This window comes from Haliaeetus albicilla, chromosome 13 (genome assembly GCF_947461875.1).
Source record: "Haliaeetus albicilla chromosome 13, bHalAlb1.1, whole genome shotgun sequence".
In the NCBI taxonomy this organism is placed as follows: domain Eukaryota; kingdom Metazoa; phylum Chordata; class Aves; order Accipitriformes; family Accipitridae; genus Haliaeetus; species Haliaeetus albicilla.
Window position 1 is genome coordinate 9,183,122 of NC_091495.1, and position 21,097 is coordinate 9,204,218.

The 21,097-nt window shown below is 36.3% G+C and overlaps 1 protein-coding gene across 6 annotated transcripts in view; it reads left to right on the forward strand.

The window, feature by feature from the left end:
• The window catches only part of EPRS1 (glutamyl-prolyl-tRNA synthetase 1), a 41,254-nt gene extending 23,683 nt beyond the window's left edge, over positions 1-17,571 (forward strand). For 2 of the 6 annotated variants that reach the window (XM_069800103.1, XM_069800104.1), the window contains 18 exons: positions 156-273; positions 379-750; positions 1,620-1,850; positions 2,553-2,804; positions 3,605-3,835; positions 4,161-4,426; positions 5,629-5,680; positions 6,543-6,752; positions 6,895-6,967; positions 7,739-7,818; positions 8,137-8,238; positions 9,477-9,632; positions 9,751-9,948; positions 10,309-10,482; positions 12,727-12,887; positions 13,878-13,956; positions 16,866-16,930; positions 17,203-17,571. In XM_069800103.1, coding sequence (XP_069656204.1) covers positions 156-273; positions 379-750; positions 1,620-1,850; positions 2,553-2,804; positions 3,605-3,835; positions 4,161-4,426; positions 5,629-5,680; positions 6,543-6,752; positions 6,895-6,967; positions 7,739-7,818; positions 8,137-8,238; positions 9,477-9,632; positions 9,751-9,948; positions 10,309-10,482; positions 12,727-12,887; positions 13,878-13,956; positions 16,866-16,930; positions 17,203-17,353 — 2,971 coding nt within the window. In that variant the 3' untranslated portion in view covers positions 17,354-17,571. The remainder of the gene's footprint in view (positions 1-155; positions 274-378; positions 751-1,619; positions 1,851-2,552; positions 2,805-3,604; positions 3,836-4,160; positions 4,427-5,628; positions 5,681-6,542; positions 6,753-6,894; positions 6,968-7,738; positions 7,819-8,136; positions 8,239-9,476; positions 9,633-9,750; positions 9,949-10,308; positions 10,483-12,726; positions 12,888-13,877; positions 13,957-16,865; positions 16,931-17,202) is intronic. The other 4 variants (XM_069800105.1, XM_069800106.1, XM_069800107.1 and 1 more) reach the window with 2 other exon arrangements.
• Positions 17,572-21,097: the final 3,526 nt, after the last annotated feature.

Consider the following 21,097-nt stretch of genomic DNA (forward strand, 5'->3'; position numbering starts at 1 on the left):
ATCCCCAGTTATGTAAATTTGGGTAACTACAGTTGTGTACAAAGATAAATTTGCAGTTATGCAAGAGCATCTTGTAGAAAGAGTAGAACATTTGTTTCAATAAATATTTCATATGTATCTTTTATTTCCTTTGTTTTCTATAAAACCTTTTATAGTCCTTACAGCTGTAAAGATGCCCCGTGCATTTTGATTTACATCCCTGATGGACATACTAAGGAAATGCCAACATCTGGGTCAAAAGAGAAGACCAAAGCTGAAACTGCAAAGAGAGAGGTAAACCTGTGTTTTAGAAAAGTGCCATAAAAGGTATTACTGTGCATCTACTTCTGTACAAGATTATCATGCCCAATACTTGTCTTTTTTTTTTTTTTTTTTAAGGCTAGTTCAGCTGTAAAAGGAAAATCTGCTCCACTTGTTGGTGATACCTCTACTCCAACCTGTACTGCATCTGAAGGTCACCTGGTCATTTACAACAGGGTGTCTGCACAGGGTGATATAGTTCGTGACTTGAAAGCTAAGAAGGCAGCAAAGGAAGATATTGATAAAGCTGTGAAGCAGTTGCTGGCCTTGAAAGCAGAATACAAAGAGAAGACAGGCCAGGAGTATAAGCCTGGAAATCCTCCAGTATCTGTAACTGAACAGTCTTCAAAGCTTGAGACCTCTGGTACCCTGGACAGTAAAGCTCTGTACGATAAAGTAGCAGAGCAAGGAGAAGTGGTCCGAAAACTGAAAGCTGAGAAAGCACCTAAGGTGGCTAATTAAACTAATATTTTTTTTTGTTTGGGTTTGCATAGCCCATTGTCCTCTGTCTTTGGAGGTAAATGGGTGCTTATGGATCTGTGTTTTCATAGTGATCGTCATTTGGAGTGGGCTCTGTTCTGTCACGACTTGTGTTTTCCAATAGCTAGATATGTATGACAAAGTTTGTGTTAATATTCATAAAGGTGCAAGTAAATTCCTATATTTCTTAGACTGCTGTTCTGAAACATGGACAGGATTCACCCCACAGCGTGAGTCGATTAAGTATCCAAATCTAGTCCTTGGGGTTAAAATGTCCTGCAGTATTTATTTATTTAACTAAATATGGTTGAATTATGTGACTTCATAGGATTGACTTGTTGCTATTTAGACCTCAGAAACAAAACAAAACCCCAAAACCAGAAAGGAAAAAAAGAAAGTAAAGGTCCAAATACTACAGATAGTTTTGAGACATCTTCCTGTCTGGAACTGAACGTAGAAAACATAGCTACTAGTAGCTGTGTTCTTTCCATTCTTTATAATGCAGAGCAAGAAAAGATGGAAAATAATACACTTTGCCTGGTGGTTAAATACTGTTCATAGTAGTGTCTTGGTGGCACCATAAAATCGAAATAAATGGGAAGATCTAAACTAATTGTCACAATTTTACTTAGGGTTGTATATCCCTTAGCAGGAGTTACTTTGTTAAAGTAGAAATCTAGTAGAGAAAACTCTGAACAACTCTACTAAATAGTTAAGAAAATGGAATAGGTGCACATAAACTGCAGGTCTTTTCATGAAAGCATTTAAAGCGCACTTCAGAGTCTTATGTCTCTATATCTTTGTTCCTCCCTCTTTCTACCCCTTCCTTTCTCTTTCAGGATGAGATAGGTGCTGCTGTGGAAGTCCTTTTATCCCTAAAGGCAGAATATAAACAGCAGACAGGCCAGGAGTACAAACTCGGAAGCCCACCTGTGGTCTTTGTCCCTCCTCAGTCTTCTCCTGTTTCTACTATTCCATCCCCATGTCCAGTAGACAGCAAATCTCTATACAACAAAGTAGCTGAACAAGGCGAAGTGGTCCGCAAGCTTAAATCGGAGAAAGCTTCGAAGGTGTATTAGCAGTGAATACTTCTGAGTGGAACAATATTTTCAGTTTAGACTAAAACCTAAATACGGGTTTTGTGAATCTTGAGGAACAAAATATAAGCAAGTACTTTCAAATCCTATGAAATGCTTTTCCAAATGCTCTTAAGCCGATGATATGGCTGACTTCATGAGTTCTGTGACAGTGCATGGAGAACCTGGAAAATAAATGAACAAGTTCTTTTTTTAGTGATACAAGATAAGTGAAGCAGAATATAGGCAGTAACTTGAAAAAAGGGCTGTAACTTGAAAGCTAGAATGGCAATAATAAATTTGTTAGTAATTTGATAATGGCTGGGGAACCATTCTTTATTCAGAGTCAGAGTATTTGCTGCCATTGTCCAGTGTACAAAGTCAGGGACTGCTGTAACTGGAGGGAACTGAGCCGCCTAAATGGGAAGCTTTCATGGCACAGAAATCAGCCCTTACATATGCTACATGATTCGGTACATCAGTACCTTTGATGTGCAACTTGTAAGTGTTCTGGCTAAAACGTTTATGACAGAACTCAGTAATGACAACTTATACTAACAAGTTAGCTCTAAAAGTTTTATTACACCACCTATGTTAGTGCCATTCTAGTAAAGGTTATCTTATCTTAGCTATTGTGTTGCATCTCTGTTATTTCTGTCTTTATCTGCAACTGCTGTTTTTCCTTTCTTGCTTCAGGAGCAAATAGATGAGGCTGTGAAAATTCTTTTAAATCTAAAAGCAGAATATAAACAAAAGACAGGTCAAGAGTACAAGCCTGGAAATCCACCTTCAGCTCCTCCTTGTATACCTTCTACTACACTTCCATCTTCTTCTGTATGCTGCAGTAACTTGGCACCCTGTAGCTTAGTGGACGGCAAAGCACTTTATGATAATGTAGCTGAACAAGGGGAAGTGGTACGCAGACTCAAAGCAGAGAAAGCTCCCAAGGTATAATAGTAAATATTGAGTAAGCACGTGTAATTCTTACCACATTTTGCCACTGGGGGGAAACCTTTTACCAAGTAAGGATCAAATTCCCTTGTGTCTGGGTCATAGCTTAGCCATCAAACTTGTTTGGTCTGATAATGCCACACAAGGCTACTCTGATGCTGGATACTGTCTTGACTCTGAGATGTAAATTAGAAATTCAGCCTCTCACATCTAGATAAATAGGCACAAGATGGCAGATGTCAACCCTGCAGAAGTTTTAAATGTATTTTACTTTTTCTTGCTGTATTTGAGACAAGTGAAGATAAAAGTATCTAGTGTGCTGCAACAATAGCAAGACTTTTCAAAACTTTACAAATTCAGTGATAGTTGTGGAAAAGTACATGAGACAAACTTATATGTTTTCAGGAGCTGCTGGGGTTTTTCTGCCTATATTTCTACCTTGCAGAATTGGTTTTGGTGTTGAGTTGGGTTTTTTGTTTTGGTTTGTGGGGTGGTTTTTTTTTTAAAAAGCACTTTTCTAAAACAGTTTATTGTATTTTTCAGTGTAGATTCTGCTGCAATTATTAATGGGTTATAGCTGACCGGGTGGGCTAGGGGAACATTCTGATACAATGTGACAGCTCTTCAAACATATTCCTGTTGCTTGGGGAAGAGCTATTACTTGAGTTGTCTCATAATTATGAAGCACTGTTTATTGCTAGATGGAAATTTTATTTTCTTAGCTTGAAGATCAATGCTTCTTGTCAGTTCTCTCTTTAATTCTCACCAATACATCTTGCTATTTGTCCTCCATATAGGATGAAATAGATGAAGCAGTAAAACTCCTTCTTTCTCTAAAAGCTGACTACAAGGAAAAGACTGGGGAGGACTACAAGCCAGGACATCCAGCAGTATCCCAAGGTGCTTTGCCTCAGGCATCAAACACAGTACCCAGTGGTCCAGACACACCTGAAGCTAAAGCCCTGTTTAGCAAAGTAGCTCTTCAAGGAGATGAAGTTAGGAAATTGAAATCAGAAAAAGCAGAAAAGGTAAAAGCATACTGTAATATAAAAATGCAATATATATTTAAATCTAAAATTCTATTTTAAATTCAGTGTGATTATGGGAATTAGAAATGTATGTTTAGAGTAGGCAGCATTTGAATTCTGAGATCTGAAATGTACTTTTAAAATTATTCCTGTGAGATATGGTCCTTAAAATGTTAATGCATTTAAGTATTGGCTTTTGCAGATTTTCCCCCCAACACTGTGTGGATGTCCACAATCTCATACATAGATCCATTTTATTGTTTTGATAAGGCCATTTTATTCCTGTGATTTCTGTATGAATTTATCTTTTTTGTTGTTCTTCAAGGAAAAGATAGATGCAGCTGTTAAGGAACTTCTTCAGTTGAAGGCCCAGTATAAGTCTGTTGCAGGAGTTGACTATAAACCATTTTCTGCTAGTGGCACTGATGACAAAGACAAGAAGAAGAAAGAGAAGGAGAATAAGTCTGAAAAGCAGAGTAAGCAACAGAAGCAAAATGATGGCCCAAAAAAAGAACCTTTGCAAGGACAGAGTGGTAATGAGCTCTCCTCAAATGGATCAGGAGAGGGTCAAGGCCCTAAAAAACAAACCAGGTAAAGATGCGATCTTTAATCTATTTGCTAGAAACCTCAACTGTTTACCTCTTTTCAGATTTAGAGTTTTACAGGTTTCTCATTTCACTTGAAAGTATGGACATTTGCAAAGTAACTGTGTTCATTTTCATATTTAGGATCAAGCAAAAGCAAGTTACCAAAGTTTATTTAGTGTCAGCTGTACCTCAGCATCCTACTGAGAAAAATTCTGCCTAGCCTGTAGAAAGCATAAAGCAGCACACCTACTCTGTTACTGTCACTGTTATTAAGAACTTGCTATGCTTCGTTATTTGCTTCTGCAAATGTGCTGCTGTATCTTGCTCAGTATGAACTCTGGAGGAAAAAAAACCCTTATGCTTATTTCATTGTACCAGAGTTTCCAAAATATTTACTGCGAGTACCATGAGAAGTATGCAGGCCAACCCAGAGCAAGGCACTGCTGCTGTTGATGGTGGAACTCTCCAGTGATCATTGCTGTGCATCCCCTCTCCTGCTCCCACCCTGAAAATTTATAAGTCTTTCCACAGCACGTATTATGCAGCACTATTTATTTCCTGTTTCAGATGCATAAATCACATGTTAAAGACAGAGATGTGGTTATTTTGTATAGAAATTATGCCAGAAAAATGGATTTTTCACCCTTAAAACTTCTCTGCTTATAGAGATATAAAAACTTAACTTTTGTCTAGCATCGTTTGAGTCTGGTGAGTTTAGCCTTCTTTAGAATCTTTCAGTTTTTTTACTTATAATCTTTATTTTGATGGTAGGGTCAGTTTTTTGTCTTGAACAGTATGACTGACATTCACATGAATGGTGAATTCAAGTTGCATATGTTTCCTGAAATTGTAGCCAAGCTAGGTAAGAAATTTTTAAAATAAAGAGTAAAACAGCTTACACATAGGTCTGGTTAATCTTAGGTTCTTACTGGAGGTGCTTGCATTTTTTGATGCATCATTATAAGGTTCTTTGATGCAACCATGGTGAGAATTAGAAGGGTTCAAACAGTAGAAAAGAGACAGCTGTTTTTATGAAACAATCTTGATAGCCAAGGTAAGGAAATACTAGCAATTCCTACTAGCCAATATGTATTGAACTGTCAGAAAAAAATTTGGGAAAAGTTAACTTTATGAAGTAGAATTAAAAAATTCTGTTGCATGCTAAATGCTGTACAGCACAAATCTGGATCTTTTCTAATACCATAGGCTGGGTCTAGAAGCTAAAAAAGAAGAAAATCTTGCAGACTGGTTCTCTCAGGTAAGTGCACATTAGTTTGAATTAAAGAATTATTTCATTCTTATAAATCAAGATCTGATTTGGATTTCTATCTTATCTTGTATTTCTGTTTGTTTGTTGGTTTTTTTAAATACAAAGCAAAGTACTTGCTCTTTTCTGTTTCTTACATTGCTATCATGGTCTTTAATAGAAGTGCCTGGATTGAACAGCTGAATAAATTTCAGCTCCCATTATATACATATGTGTGTGTGTGTGTGTGTATATATATGATTTTCTTAATTCATGTATGAATTCCTCTTTCATTAAGAGTGCAAAACTTCAGTGAAGTGATAGGAATTTCACAGGCTTGGAAGTTTTATTCCACCTCAAGATGATGTGTAACCAAAGTTAATATTTTTTGATACTGAATGAGTTTGCTGGCTTATGAGGTTCAAGACAGCCAGAGTCAAGATGATTAGTTTAGACTAGCCTACTTATGAAATCTTGTAAATAGATATCAGTGGTGTACATTTCCTCTTGCTAGTATAACTTTTGCCTATACCCTAAGGAATAAAAATCTCTTCTGACATGAGCTAGAGACATTTCTTACAAAAGTGCAGTTTGTTAGTTCTTGGAAGCTAGCTACTGTCTCCTTGGATTCATGAAATTCAATTTTAGTTAAGTGTTTACTTTATTCAGATCTATTATTAAACTTAATGTTCCTGCTTAACTTTCTCTAATTATAGGTAACAAAAGCAATCACAAAGCATATCTTTGCTAACTTTTTGAACACAAAGACTTTTAAATGGGAGACTTTTCTTGAATTTCATGCCACACACTTGAATTACTGAATGTTGTTTGTGTATGAAATTGAAACTTCAGTATCTAAATAATCTTTTGAAAGGTGATCACAAAATCAGAGATGATTGAATACTATGATGTGAGTGGCTGTTATGTTCTTCGTCCTTGGGCTTATGCCATTTGGGAAGCTATCAAGAACTTCTTCGATGCAGAGATCAAAAAACTTGGAGTGGAAAACTGTTACTTCCCCATGTTTGTGTCCCAGGCTGCCCTAGAGAAAGAGAAGACTCATATTGCTGACTTTGCTCCTGAGGTATGCTTCAAAACTTTGTTTTAATCTGAGTACAAGAAAACCCAACAACTTAGTCTGCAGCCGAATATGAAAGTAAGGGTTTTTTCAAACTTGTGATTTTTAATTTTTTTTTTTTCCTTTTTTTTTTTTCTCCTTCCTTTAGGTTGCTTGGGTCACAAGATCTGGGAAAACAGATCTGGCTGAACCAATTGCTGTACGTCCCACAAGTGAAACAGGTAGACTTCTTTTCATGCAATTTGGCTGTAAAGAAAACAGTTACAGGTATAGTGTAGCTGATAGACAAGAGTCCCTTTTGAAAAGTGGAAACCCATTTTTTAGAATGTTTTCTATAACTCCTTATGAAAATTTCTTAAATTCACTGCTGCTTATAGCAAGTGTCACAGCACTATATGTTCCCTTAAATGGACCTTTCTAGGAAATGTACACTGTAGGAATTTTTCCATGAATGTCCTGAAGACTGACTTGCTTTGACTGAAAAACATGTTTGGTTGTTTGTTTTATATTGTTTATAAGAAAATATCTTCATCTCATAATTCACTTCAGTTTTGTATGTACTTTGGCTATAGCTGTGAAACTGGCTTTTACTAAAATTTCATCTGAGTAATTTAAACGTTTTTAAGACCTAAGGCTGCCTGAGTTTTTAATTGAATCAGATACGGTATAGTATCTTGAAATCTCGAGGCCAGTGAAATTTCTATTTGTGAACCTAGCTGTATTTACATGCAAACATAATGTCATTACATATTAAGCTTTGGATTGTAGTTTGACCAGCAGCAAGCAAGCTATTTTGCAGAGACACAGGATGAAGTGAAAGTATTCCTTTCAGTGAAAATATGTGTTAAGACAAAAAAAGTGTTTTAAAGAGAATTAAACATAAAAGCATAGTTCTCACAGCAGAGAATGTTAAGCTTATATGTAGCAAAAAGAAAGGTTTGGCATAAACTGGCTGTATTGTGCAGAGACCTAAAGCTGCTTTCTTTTTACAGTCATGTATCCTGCCTATGCAAAGTGGGTGCAGTCACACAGGGATCTTCCTATCAAGCTTAATCAGTGGTGCAATGTTGTGGTACGTCTGTATGCAATTTCTGAATAACTGTTGTATCATAAGTGCAGTGTAAGACAGCTATTCTATGTGGACATGGCATGATGATACTGATCACAGCACACATTTCATGGCAAAAGTGTGAATGTGGTTTATGTGATTTGTTTTTCTTACTGTTTTTAATAAAACATGCTTTGTCAGTTTAAGTAGAATTCTGTGAAGAGTTGGCTTCTTATCTTTATTCAGAATTTTCTAATACTTATTTATAAACATTATTTTTAACAATAATTTGACACTTTAGTGTTAATCTTGGTGTTCAATTTTTTCATTTCCCCCCTCCAGCGTTGGGAGTTCAAACATCCCCAGCCTTTCCTTCGCACTCGTGAGTTCCTTTGGCAAGAGGGTCACACAGCATTTGCAACATATGAAGAAGCAGCAGAGGAGGTAAAAAGCAATCGCGCTGTTGCTTTTGGTTTCAGAAAGTTACCTTACTCCATAGTAACACAAATCTTTTTACTAGGTGTCACAGAGACTCACACAATCAAATTGAACAGGTGTTAAACTCAATGAAGTTTATTCTTTAACCAAAATCATTTAGAACTCCAACAACATTAGTAAACCACAGGTTCAGTGATGTAAGGGGAAATTAATACTGCACAACTGACTTAAGAATTATTAAGTTTTAGAGATGATGACCGAAAACGCACATATCACTCACCTAAAAGATTAGGGCTCTCAAACTTGAGGAGTTTCCTTAGGCAGCATCCCAACCCAAGGGGAGAGTCCCTGACTGCAGACCTGCTGCTCCAAGGAGGACTGACTCAATTTACCCTCTGGCGAGGCTGCATTCATACCCTAGTTGAATCTGATCTGTGGTCATATATGGTCAACGGTCGCGAAATTTCTTTCAACTGAAGTGTTTCATTGGCTGGGGGTCTTGCCTTTTGACCGAAGCGTGTACGTGATGGTTGTCACTGGCCAAAATGTGTACATGACCACAGTCACCACGTGAGCTGGGTGGCTCAACCCCCAAACTGTGACTTCTAGTTTGGGGTTTGTTTTTGGTTTTGGTTTTTTTTTCCTTCGGTCAAAGAGTTTCATGTCAGGGCAGGTGTACCTGCCACACTAGGACCGTGTAGAAATCTGTCTCCTTTTCTTTGGGATCCCTCATGAAAAATATCAAGTGTACTAGAACCCATTTTTTTTCTCAGATGTAACCCATGTCTGAGGCTTTAGTCTCTTCAAACAATATGGAGAGTTTGAAGAGTGTGATTATATAAAGAATGCTTTCCTTAAAAATCTGTTTTCCTTAAAAATCTAAACAATGCGTTCACATGTTAACTGCTAGAAGTTTTAACACTTCCTTTGCCAAAGACAGATGTTTCATTGAGTATCATGGCATATGTTTATTTACTTAGCAGATGTTCAGACTTCTAGGTGGAAACTAGAAGTCAATATAACCATTGAACTGACATTTCTGCAGTGACTCTTCAGTTGCTGCTATTTGATCCATAGAAAATAACACCCAAAATTTAAAGTAATGGAAGAAATCTTATTTTTTAAAAATAGTCTTGAGAAAGTGTTAAATTTTTAAGATTTTAGACTCTGGCATATAAAAATATTTCATGATTTAGCCAATGGCAAAATACTACATAATTCTTAAAACAGTATGTTCATCATAGGTGATACAGATACTTGATCTCTATGCTCAAGTGTATGAAGATCTCCTAGCAATACCTGTTGTGAAAGGGAGGAAGACAGAGAAGGAGAAATTCGCTGGGGGTGATTATACAACCACTGTAGAGGCATTTATATCTGCCAGTGGAAGAGCTATCCAGGTATTTCTCTATTAGAAGAATATTTTTTTCAGTAAATACAGTAAGATGAAACTTTAAACTGATGCTTGATAGACTTAACTTTCCATTGAGTGAAATTTTCTGTGTGCAACTATTTCAGGGAGCAACGTCACATCATCTAGGGCAGAATTTCTCAAAGATGTTTGAAATTGTATTTGAAGATCCCAAGAAACCAGGAGAAAAACAGTTTGCTTATCAGAATTCATGGGGCATTACAACTCGAACTATTGGTGTAATGACAATGATTCATGGAGATAACATGGGACTGGTGCTCCCACCTCGAGTAGCCTGTGTTCAGGTATGTAAAAATGCCTTAAACTACCATTTTGTTTCCTTTCCTGTCTTGGAATTCATGAACATTTCATATTGGGCACCTGGAAGACTTAACATAGGATAGGAGCTGTCTAATTACAGAATTGCTGTATAAAGTTATTACAAATCATTAGGGCACTTGTGGTAGACAAGCTCCCTTTAATAGTCCATCCATTTAAAATAATTTTGACTGTATCATTTAGATGAAAAGGAAAACGTATCATTTACTTCTGCGAACTTGAAAGAAATTGCTGGGATATAGGGCCATAATATTGGTTTTAAGTATTTATAATAACTAGGAGCTAATTTTTTTATAACGTGAAGTACATGTCATGTTATATTGCAGGTTGTAATTATTCCCTGTGGTATCACAAATTCCCTTTCTGAAGATGACAAAGAGGCTTTATTGAAGAAATGTAATGAATATCGTAATAGGCTGCTTAGTGTTAATATCCGTGTACGGGCTGATTTAAGAGACAACTATTCACCTGGTTGGAAGTTCAACCACTGGGAACTTAAGGTACATTTCTTTCCAGGAGGCATTTTGAAGCTTATCTGTGGGGGGTATTATGTATGAGGCATGTTATGTGTGCCTTGTATTTGAAGGCAAATATTTTCTTTAAATGAAGAATTGCTGCCTGATAATCAGTGATCACTTTCATTAATAAATGAAGAAAAGATGTTTTCTGAGACTTGCTCTGTTTGCTAGGATTTGCCTGTCATTGGTGATTTTTGAACTTCCAGGTCTGCACTTTATATACCTAGAAAATGAAATTAATAGTACAGATTATATGCATGTTTAAAAATTTGTACTAATACTTAAGTGTCTCCAGGGTCACAACAGTGCCTTCTTTGCACACAGTGGAACAGAAGATAAACCTGTACAGCGTAAACAAAAAAAGGAACAATTTTTTTTGTTTCAAAATGAACATGTTCCCCTCACATAGTAGTTGAGAGGAACAATTCTGCTTCATCAAATATAAGAGGCTTTTGTAAAACAAAAATAATGAGCAGAATGAAACAATGGTAATTAGAAATTTAATAATGTATTGAGTGATGTTATGGGATCATATTTTTGTTCTGAATTTAAAATCAGTTTCAATATGTTAATTTTCAGTGTAAGATGATAGAAGCTCCCTGAGTTGTTGAAAGTTCCCATTGTGTCCAAGTTCTCTTCCTTCTGTGTAACCTTTTATTTTTTTTAAATGAAGCTCCAATACCATGAATCCATGTTGGGAGACTTTTTAAATAAAATTAGGTTTATCAAGGAGGCACAGCATAGGGCAAACTTGATGTTTTTTATAAATTCTACTAATGCGTCCAGCTTAATACATAAACTGCATCTTCAGGCTGATTGCAGGCAAAGTGCACTCATTTTACTGAGTACTGATAAGGAATTTCATAGGGTAAAAAAAATACGAGGGTAGTGGAATAAGAAATACAAGAATGAACTGGAAAGTATTTTGCCTTATGTACTTTTCAGCTTAGCAGATTTCTGATATTATGTCCAAAAAGAACCAAATCATTGGTACTTGTTTTATAACGTTTGGTATTAGTTCCATTGCTTTTTCTTAGGAAGTCTTCCTTACATGACCATTAGGCATCCTTCTTTCACTGGAAAGTAGTATTACAATTAGAAATACTAGATACTTTCTGCTGAGTTTTAATCATGGAGACAGCTTTTTTGTGTGTCATAAACTAGAATGTTCAGTTTAAATTGCTTGTTAATAACAGTTTTGAATAGCTTTTTATGTAGCTTTGCAGTAGGAGTAGATATTTCACCCTTCAGACAGATTTTACTAAATTATTCATCTTTTTAGCATAAATGGGGGGGGGGGCATATAGGGAGTCATTTGGAAGCTGTGAACTTCAAGAGATTACAGAGCAAAAAATGCGTGGAAAGCTTGTGTAAATGTCACTGATTGTCCTGTTCATTTGTTGAACACTTTAGAATGTTTTTAGGTTTTAGCTTTTTAGCTTACTGATTAGATTTCCCTTGAGGAAAAAAAAAACCAAAACCAACAAAACCACTCACCAAAATACATTCGCACTTACTCTCTTCATTTCCTGTGAAAGAATGTGTACAACTTGGGACACATGTTAGCAGGATGTAGAGAAAATAAATTAGACTCAGCAAACTCTTAACTGACTAGTAAAATGGAAACTTTGTCTGATGGTATATGGGAGATGACAAATTACATGGTGGTTCTCACCAAAATTTATGAAGCATAAAAGCTTTACATAAATAAAGGAACTATCTGTTTGTAGTCAAATATTCTATGCAAATAATGTTGATATTAGGACTATATTTAACAGAACTTTTGCTATTTGCTGTTCATACAGTTCAAGGTATTCTGTAAAAACAATTAAAAGGTGTTATTGGATGAACTAGAACATTAAAATGACTATCAAATCATTCAGACTTTAAAAATCTGATTTGCACTGTCTGGGATAACTGTCTTAGTGTAGTTTCAGTTGTGCTTCAACTGTCTTAGTATTACTTGCATGTTGGCACAGATGCAGTCTCCAAGCTATTGAATCAAGGTTGGAGCAAGGTATAATGCACAAATGAAGAGAGTGTGGATGGGAAAGACAGAAATGCATAAAAGCAGTGGAATATATGCTGATTTTTTTTCAAAGAAACTTAAATGTGTAAAGGGATTCCATATTAAGACTGGGCTTCAGGAAAAAAAAAAGCGAGAGAGAAAACTAACTCTTCTGAGAATGACTTCTTTATCACAACTTCTAACTTTTTTTAATGAAGGGTGTTCCAGTCAGGGTTGAAGTGGGACCACGAGACATGAAGAGCCAACAGTTTGTAGCTGTTAGAAGAGACACAGGACAGAAGCTGACCTTTTCTGAACATGAAGCAGAAGAGCGACTGAAGCAGATTTTGGAGGAGATCCATGCTAACCTTTACAACAGGTAAATTGAGAGGTATAGTAAATGGTTGTGTTAATCACAGATGCCCTTTACCTGTCAGGAGATTTTCTCACATTATTGGTCCATCTGTGGAGAAAGACAGGTTAGGCCCATCTTTCTGTTTGTGACATTTCTGCCTCTGAAACTTGTTCACATACAGTGATAGAAGTTTCCTATTGTGCTCATGAAACAGAATTTTAAAGGTTGTGAACTTGTTTTAAAAAATACTTCCATGAATTCATGTGAAGTGTTAATAAACGAACACACCATAAATAGTTCATGGGATAATAATGCACAGGATTCATTCCTGAAAGATGCTTTTGGTAGGGAATTTTGAAAGATAGAAAGTTGTCCAAGAAATTTCAGTAGTTGAAGTTCTATGTTCAGAAGTGTATTTTAAGACCCTATATCCTGTTGACTTTCATAGGACTGTTTTCTTATAAGCAGTCAAATGCTTTTGGAATTGTTATTTGCATTTATTGCATATGCCAAAATCCCTTGCATGTCTGTCATTGCAAATTGTTGTTCATAAGTTCACTGAGAAAGAACAGGGTGCTGATCCAGCACCATGGCAGATGAGTTTCCTACTTTCTTCTGTGGTGATCAAAGTTGCTTACAAGCTGAATATTTTTACATAGTTAAAAAGCATTTTGCTATTTAGATTTAGAACATAATTAGAAAAGAAAAATCTACATCTATAGTACTTACCTGTTTCTATCTACAGGTGGTCACTGTTGAACTGACATGCACAACAGTGTGAATTAACATGGTGAAATGTGCAGCAACCTGGAGAACACCCCATCAGCAATTAATCAAAATTTTATCTGAGGGCAGAACTGGTAGAAAGACATAACCTGATTAGGAAGTTTTGAATGAATATATAGCTTCTCTTGTAACTTTTTGTTTTGACTGACTCTGAAAACTTAGTTCATTTGGCCAGTGAGGTCATGTGCATAAATCTGCCCTGACCAAATTTTTTTTCTATTTTCTTAGAGCTTCTGAGGACCTAAAAAGTCATATGGTGGTGGCCAATACTATGGAGGACTTTCAAAAAGAGCTTGATTCAGGAAAGGTAAGGAAATTTACTTCATTCTGTCCCGGTAAGTGCCTTCACACACTTTCTGTCCCTTACAAATAATCAGGGGCTAGAAATTTCAAAGCTTATATATAAATACTGTTGTGATTTTCATGGAACTCTCCCCTCACGAGCAGATGAAACCTGTCCTGTAGGGCTGCACAAAAATAAATTAGCTTTCCCAAAATTTGTGGTACACATTGCTTTCTTCTTTTGCTAAAATACCGTATTTACTAACTACGGTGTTTCAGGCTACCACCATTCAAAATTTAGTCCTATGCCAGAGGTGACAGGGTGTCTTGAAGAAGTGACTTACAATGCTGCAGTTTGGTAATTTCCATTTAAAGTGTTACATTTTTATCACAAAATGATTTTCAGAGAGATTAATGTGAGCATTTTATTCAGATTAAGATAAATTTACTGTTATTCTTCTAATGCAAACAGCGAAAAACCTTGTCAAATCTTCTAATAGGGTCCAAGTAAGAGTTTAAAGTACATGCTGTTTACGTCAAAGAAGTTTTACCTTTATGACCTGAGTAGAAGCCATTGGGTTCATTGAGAATTGCTGCAAGTCAGAAACCTCCTTGGGTTGGTAGTAAGAATAATCCAGAATGTGGTTGACTGAACTCTACTGATCAGAGATCTGTGAAAAATTCAAAGTTTTGGCTAAATATTTGAATTTTAGATGAGAGATTAAGTCTTCGGTAGAGAATTGAGCTGCTGCTGCTTTTTCAGAGATCCACTGAGAGAAGTTCTTAACCCTGAAATTCTGTCACAAGCCTCAGCTTGTGAAATTGTTCATGTGTTTAGATTAATGTGTTCAAGCAGTAGGATCCCCAGGATCAATCATTAAAGGCTATGTATTTTATAAAGTGAGATGGGGAGGGGGGTCTGTACCAATTAGATCTACTCTGAAAATTTCAAAATTTCTGATGGAAAATGCACAGGTGCCAAGAATTCATATTACTTTTGTTAACTTCAAAAATAGTTTCAAGAGATTTCAAGATGTGCCATTATGTATCTTTCACTTCTGAATTAAACAAGCACTCTGAAACTATGCTCGACTGTCTTCAAGACAAGGAAACAGTTTAGGAAGCCATAAGCTCTTAAAAAAATCTTAAGAGATGCAGTAGTCAAGCTCATTCCAAGAGCAGGAATGGAATGTGAAGCTAATTCTGTATTTGTACGTGCAACGTAAATTATTATCCTTTCATTTTGATTAAATACTATAGAACTCCCTTTTTTCTCTTCCTACTGCAGAGCTTCCAGATGATACCCTCTGCCTATGGAGAGGGTAAACCGCCTGGTCTTCAATGTCCAACACTCACTGTTGTGTATAGCTAGATTCTAGAGAGGCCCAAGATAATTAAACTATTTGTATTATGTTTAGAACTCTAATATAATCTAGTTTATAATGTATTTAAACTTGGAAATACGAACAAATATTTTTACATTCCAAGTTGGATACTTGCATCAGTTTGGTACTTAGTTAATATAAAATTATTATAATTGGCATGTCTGAATTGAAAAAAAATGACGTATGTCATTTTATGACTTGTTTCACTCTCTACCTATATATGTTTTATGGAAAAAATTTTATAGCATATGTATTCTGTAATTTCTTGATATTACAGTATGTTAGCACTGACTACTGTTTAAGAAGAAAATTTGTAAGCTGAAGTACTCCTGCTTAATTCCTGTTGCTGTTTTCCCCTTACTATAATTGCAGCATAGACTATTAGCTTTTTAAAAATGCAGACTGCTTCTGTGTTCTTTTAAGTTGCATGCAAAGTTTAGTTGAAACTCTAAGAATAATTGCACAGGTATTTAAAGAAAGTTTCATTTAACTAACAAAAGATTAATGTAAAAACAGTATAATAGAGTGGTAATAGTTCCTTTTTTCAAGTGCAAGAAAGTGAAGCTATAAAGTGAAGTCTAATAAAGGTATGTTCCAGTTCAAGGCAAATTGAGAATTTTGCACTATGAATGCACATTTGACGAAAGAAAGATACAGATGAGCAAACCTTATTCACAGTTTGCATAGAATTAAAATGACTGTGAGGGCTGAATTTAGTAGCTGTTGTTGCCCTCAGCTATTAGCATTACATGAGTGTTCAAATGTGTGTTAGGGGGTCTCTACTACTTTTTAGTAGTAAACAGAATTTTCACTGTGAAAGTCCATTAAAAACTAAAAAAATAAGTAAAATGGAATATAAAACTTGTAGCAATATAAAACTATACATTGCTACAATAACTAAGAGTGGTACTGAGAAGAATGTATGAGATAATCATTTCAACTTTGCTTTCTCAATTTTCTTCAGTTAAGCTAACTGAAGGAAACAGGAGGAAAATACGCACCACTTCCCCCCGCCCCCAAGAAAAATGTGCTGTTGGCGATTCTGTTTTGTTAAAATATGTATGTCCTTGTCTTGTTTAGAAAATAAGAAAATTCATAGTAATGGAATTAAAATCAAAACTTCATTAGGAAAGCACTGTCTTGCAGTATGTAAGCAAGCATTTGTTCTGCAGTTTGAAAGTTTTAAACTTTTACTGAAAAACAGAGTATTTCAGGAGAAAATGGTATTTATACTTTACACAGATGGAAGATATATTGGATTAAAAAAAAAAATAAAATCACCACCCTGACTTGATTTAAATGCTGCTTTGAGTTTGTGTAGGTTTTTCCATGCTGCGCTATGGAGGGATGACTGTGCTTATCTATTTCTCTGATGAGAAAGAGCTATTAAAATTTAATTGTAGCAATTGGAACTTTTCCTACTTTGAGTGTATATGAGATCTTAAGATTTATGAATCCTCCAGAGACAAGGATGGGTTTTTTTAGATGTATAACTGGTTTTTGTTTTGTTTTGTTTTTTTCTTGTCTCCCCCGCTCTTGTCCCCTTCAGATTGTACAAATCCCTTTTTGTGGGGAAATTGAGTGCGAGGATTGGATCAAGAAGACCACTGCCAGGTAAAATATAACTGAACTGGAGAGTGTCTACCGAGATCAAAATCAAAACGTTTTGAATATAAAACAGGAATGTAAGATGCCTCTGGGTATAACACTGATGTACAGTCCTCACCCTTGACTGTTGCTGTTCTGCATAGTTCAATATGTTTACTCCCTTAGTTCTGAAACTTTCAGACTAATTTGTGTGCTTTTGAGACTTTATGTATAATACACTTTATTGCACCTTTACTTTTAAATAAGAGTATTTATTTATGAGTATGCTTTTATTTCAGGGATCAAGATCTTGAGCCTGGCGCCCCCTCCATGGGAGCAAAAAGCCTCTGCATACCTTTTCAGCCTCTCCGTGAACTACAGTGTGGGGCAAGATGTGTCTGCGGCAAGAACCCTGCCAAGTTTTACACCCTATTTGGTCGTAGTTACTAAATTACTAGTGAAAGCACCTTCTCCTTTATCTGTGGATGAACTTTTTTTAATAAGACTGAAATAGCCCCCAAACTTAATCAGTTTTGCGACTTTTTAAATGATTCAAAAAACAAAGCCATAAACCATAGAACCCCCCCAGTTGTCAGTCTTAGGCTAGCAGTAATTCACAGACTTTTCTGTAAACATCTCTAATAATAAACATGTATCGTGAGCTCTAATATGCTTTGGGTTTTTTTTCTGTGTTGCTCAATGGGAAGGATAGGTATCCTTTGCTCATGCCTTTTTTCTGTTTTGGTGCATATTTTTTTTTGTACATTGAGAAAATGCCTGAAAGATTGGAGAGAATGTCATAAACACTCTACAGTATAGTTTAGTGTGCCGACATAAACTTTATAGGTAAAACATCTGCTTTTAATTTTGCCTTCAAATTTTTCAATTTTCAGTACAGACTTGCTGCTAACTTGTAGGTGTGGTGAATGCTATCCTTTTCAAAAAATCCTTCTGGAGCCAGGTTTTCAGGAGATACTTTCACCCCATTGTAAAACAAGTTTGAAAGGCTATCTTAGATTAAATGCCACGTTGTTAGCAAGATGCAGGTGAATGCCATTTCTTGCAGATATTTTGCAAAGCCCTGTTTCTCTTATCTTTTAAACTGGCATTTATAGCTTTCTCAGTGATACTGCAATGAGTAATGCAAAAGCAATCTGAAGAGAGGTGTTTTCAACACTAAAGATTTTAGGCTGTGGTTATATCTATAACATGTTTCATAAAACTTGCTTTTCCTGCACTTACTATGTGTTGCTTTAGCAGAGGAAGCTGGATATTGCAGATTTGCAGAATTATTTTAAAAATAAAATTACTTCCACTCTGAGCATAGGATTGACTTTCAAAAAAAAAAATAGCCCTGGCACAACATAACTTTTGGATGACATATGCTTAATTTGTTACTTTTTTCTTTCGTATGTTTGAAGGCTGTCTTTTCTGTCCCTGAAAAGAGTTGAGTCAAAACTTAGCAATTAAAAAGTTGGACCAGTGAGATCCTCCCCAAACTCTTCCTGGGACAATACTACATAGCTGCCTGTTTCTAAAACCCTATTTTTATGTAGCATCAATAGTCTTTTAAGTATACAGGAGACTTACAGTGCTATTCCTAGATCTTCACACTTCTTTGCTTTTCAAAAGCATGCAAAATGTTTGCTTTTGCCCAGATTCCTGTGGTCAGCCTTCCTAGTCAAAATTTTGAATATTAAATTTGAACCAGTGGCCTGTCCAGCTTTGGATCATGCACCTTGTGATAATACCCCAGTTTTTCACAGAAAAATGCAAAAACGATTTAAGTATTTCAGAACAGCTTGCTCAGAGTGCTTGGGCACTTGGAAATTCTCTGAAATATTCCTTGGATGATGGTTAGTCCCGAAGGGTTTGCTTCAGTTGCATCTTAAAATCATCTGTTTTGCGTTCATCTGTCTAGATGTTTTCCCACTATATAGATAACATGTCAGCGGTAGTCATGAGCAAAGGATTTGGGGAACGATATGTCAGTGCACACATTAATCTTTCATTTTCAGTTGACATGCCAGAAGAGTGGCCCTAAGGTCTTTCTATCCTGGTATGCTGTTTGTAACACTGACTGGAATTATACTTTGAGAAAGAGCATAAGTACTAATACCAGAGTGATGTTTTCCAAGCCTCAAGTGATGGGTAACTAAGACTGGTCCTCAGAGGTACTGCAACCTTATCAGTTTGAACAAACAGCCAACCTTCAGCCACTTGACTGGATCAAATGAGTAAACATGTTGACAACATTGTTCTTAGAAATGAGTTGCTCTCAACTTAACTTACAAATGGGTTTGTTTGAAGCCAGAGATTTCACAGAAGGCCAGCACTTTTTTTCTCATGCCCCCCCCCCCCCCCCCCCCCCCCCTTCTTTTCCCAGCATGTTTATTCCTGATGATTGTAGGTCTTGGAAGTGTCTGGAATGTGGATGACTCACCTGCAGATCTCTGTGGTGATCTTCCACAGAGAGGCTAATGCCTGCCTGGGAGAGACAAGTCCATGTCAAGTATCCTTTCACCAGAAGCACAATCTGAGCCATCTGTAGAGCGTTAAAGAAACATCCATACTCTTAATTATACTAGTATGAAAACTTTCAGACTCTTAGTAGATTGTGTGTGCTAGAAAATAAGTATATGAATCAAAGTAACCCACTACAGTTGATTAAATGATACTACTTTGTGTTTATAATAGAACTGCAAATCTCTTGGTGTTCCTTAGTTCTTACAGTTGTATACCGATAAATTTGGGTTAAATAGCATAGTAAGGTGGGATGTAGGGGAACTGCCTTAAAATGGTGCTGCTCCTTATTGACAAAATAGAGCATACTTGAGCATTTTAGCTCTGCTGCATAGGGAGTGCTGCATTTAGCTCTTGTTTTGGTAATGGAAACCTTGTGTAAGGCAGGACTTTTGAGAGCTCTGAAGTTTGACCTTGGTCTGTTCCCACTGAAAGGAGAATAACTCTTGAAAAAAAATTCTCACTTTTCATGCTCTGTAGTTCAGATAATAAAATAATTAAGTAGTTGAAAATTATTTTAATACAAGAAGGAAGAAAACACCATAGAAATAGCTGGAATAGCAGTAGTAACACAGGTGGGAGATGATGAAGAGGAAGAAGAGCAAGTACCAGTTTCAATGTTGTAATTAGTTCTACTAATTTATCCTACTAGGGCTAGTGGTCTTCTTAAAATGGCAGGGGGAGGTCACGGGGGCAGAAACCCTCAGAAGTTGCAGCTGCAGTGTGTAGATAGAAAAATGACCAAATGTTAAAAATTAATTCTGTTGGCAGGCAAGGCTTCTAACAAACTGGACTTTAAACATAAATATTTTGGCTGTTGAAACCCTGTGAGCAAAAAAATAAATGAAAATTCGGGGTGGGTATTTGAGTTTTTAACCTAAAGTTAATTCACCTTGGGAAGTCTAAGGCCAGCAGGGACAGTTGGTCAGTTCAGGTTATCAGTATTTTTATCTTATCTCTCTATGGCTGTACCACATGTAATTTCCTTCCGTTTTATCTTGTAACTAACTGTGTATGTATATGTATACAGATGGGCATTTCAAACAAAAACTGGATCGTAAACTTTTCAAGGAAGGCACCTGGTCTTGTCATCCATATTTCCTAGTGTGCTATTAGCAGCTAGGTTTCCTTCACTGTGGTTTGGGAGTGTGCATAAACTATGTGTACGCTTAAGAGCTCAACAGGTACTACAGTGAGTGACAAAAAATGTTACTGCGTCAGGTTCTTACTGTGCTCCAGAAATGGCACCAAGTACAAGCTAGGACTTCTGCAGCTCTTATTTCCCCCTTAACTTCTGGTTGTGCTTTCCCCAGATCTCTTCCTTGCAAGCATATGAGGATTACTTTGGGATTTTGAGATAGGCAGGGTTTTCTAAATGGGAAATAAACCATGTGCTTTGGGTTTATTGTTAAGGCTCAGCTTCCGTGTCTACTGGCTGCATATTTAGAAAATGGCCTCCAACTTTGCTCCATTTCCATGGGCAATGTTAAAATGTGCTAAAAGTACAAGCCGTTGAGAACTCTAGGTTGCTAAAATGGAAGATTAATTCAGTTGTCTTTGAAACTTGCTTTATGGACAACATGTTCAACAATCCTCACAGGCAGTTCACGTTTACCGTGCTCTTAAAAATAATGTCCAGCCAACATGGATTTCAAATGTCGTCTTCTACAG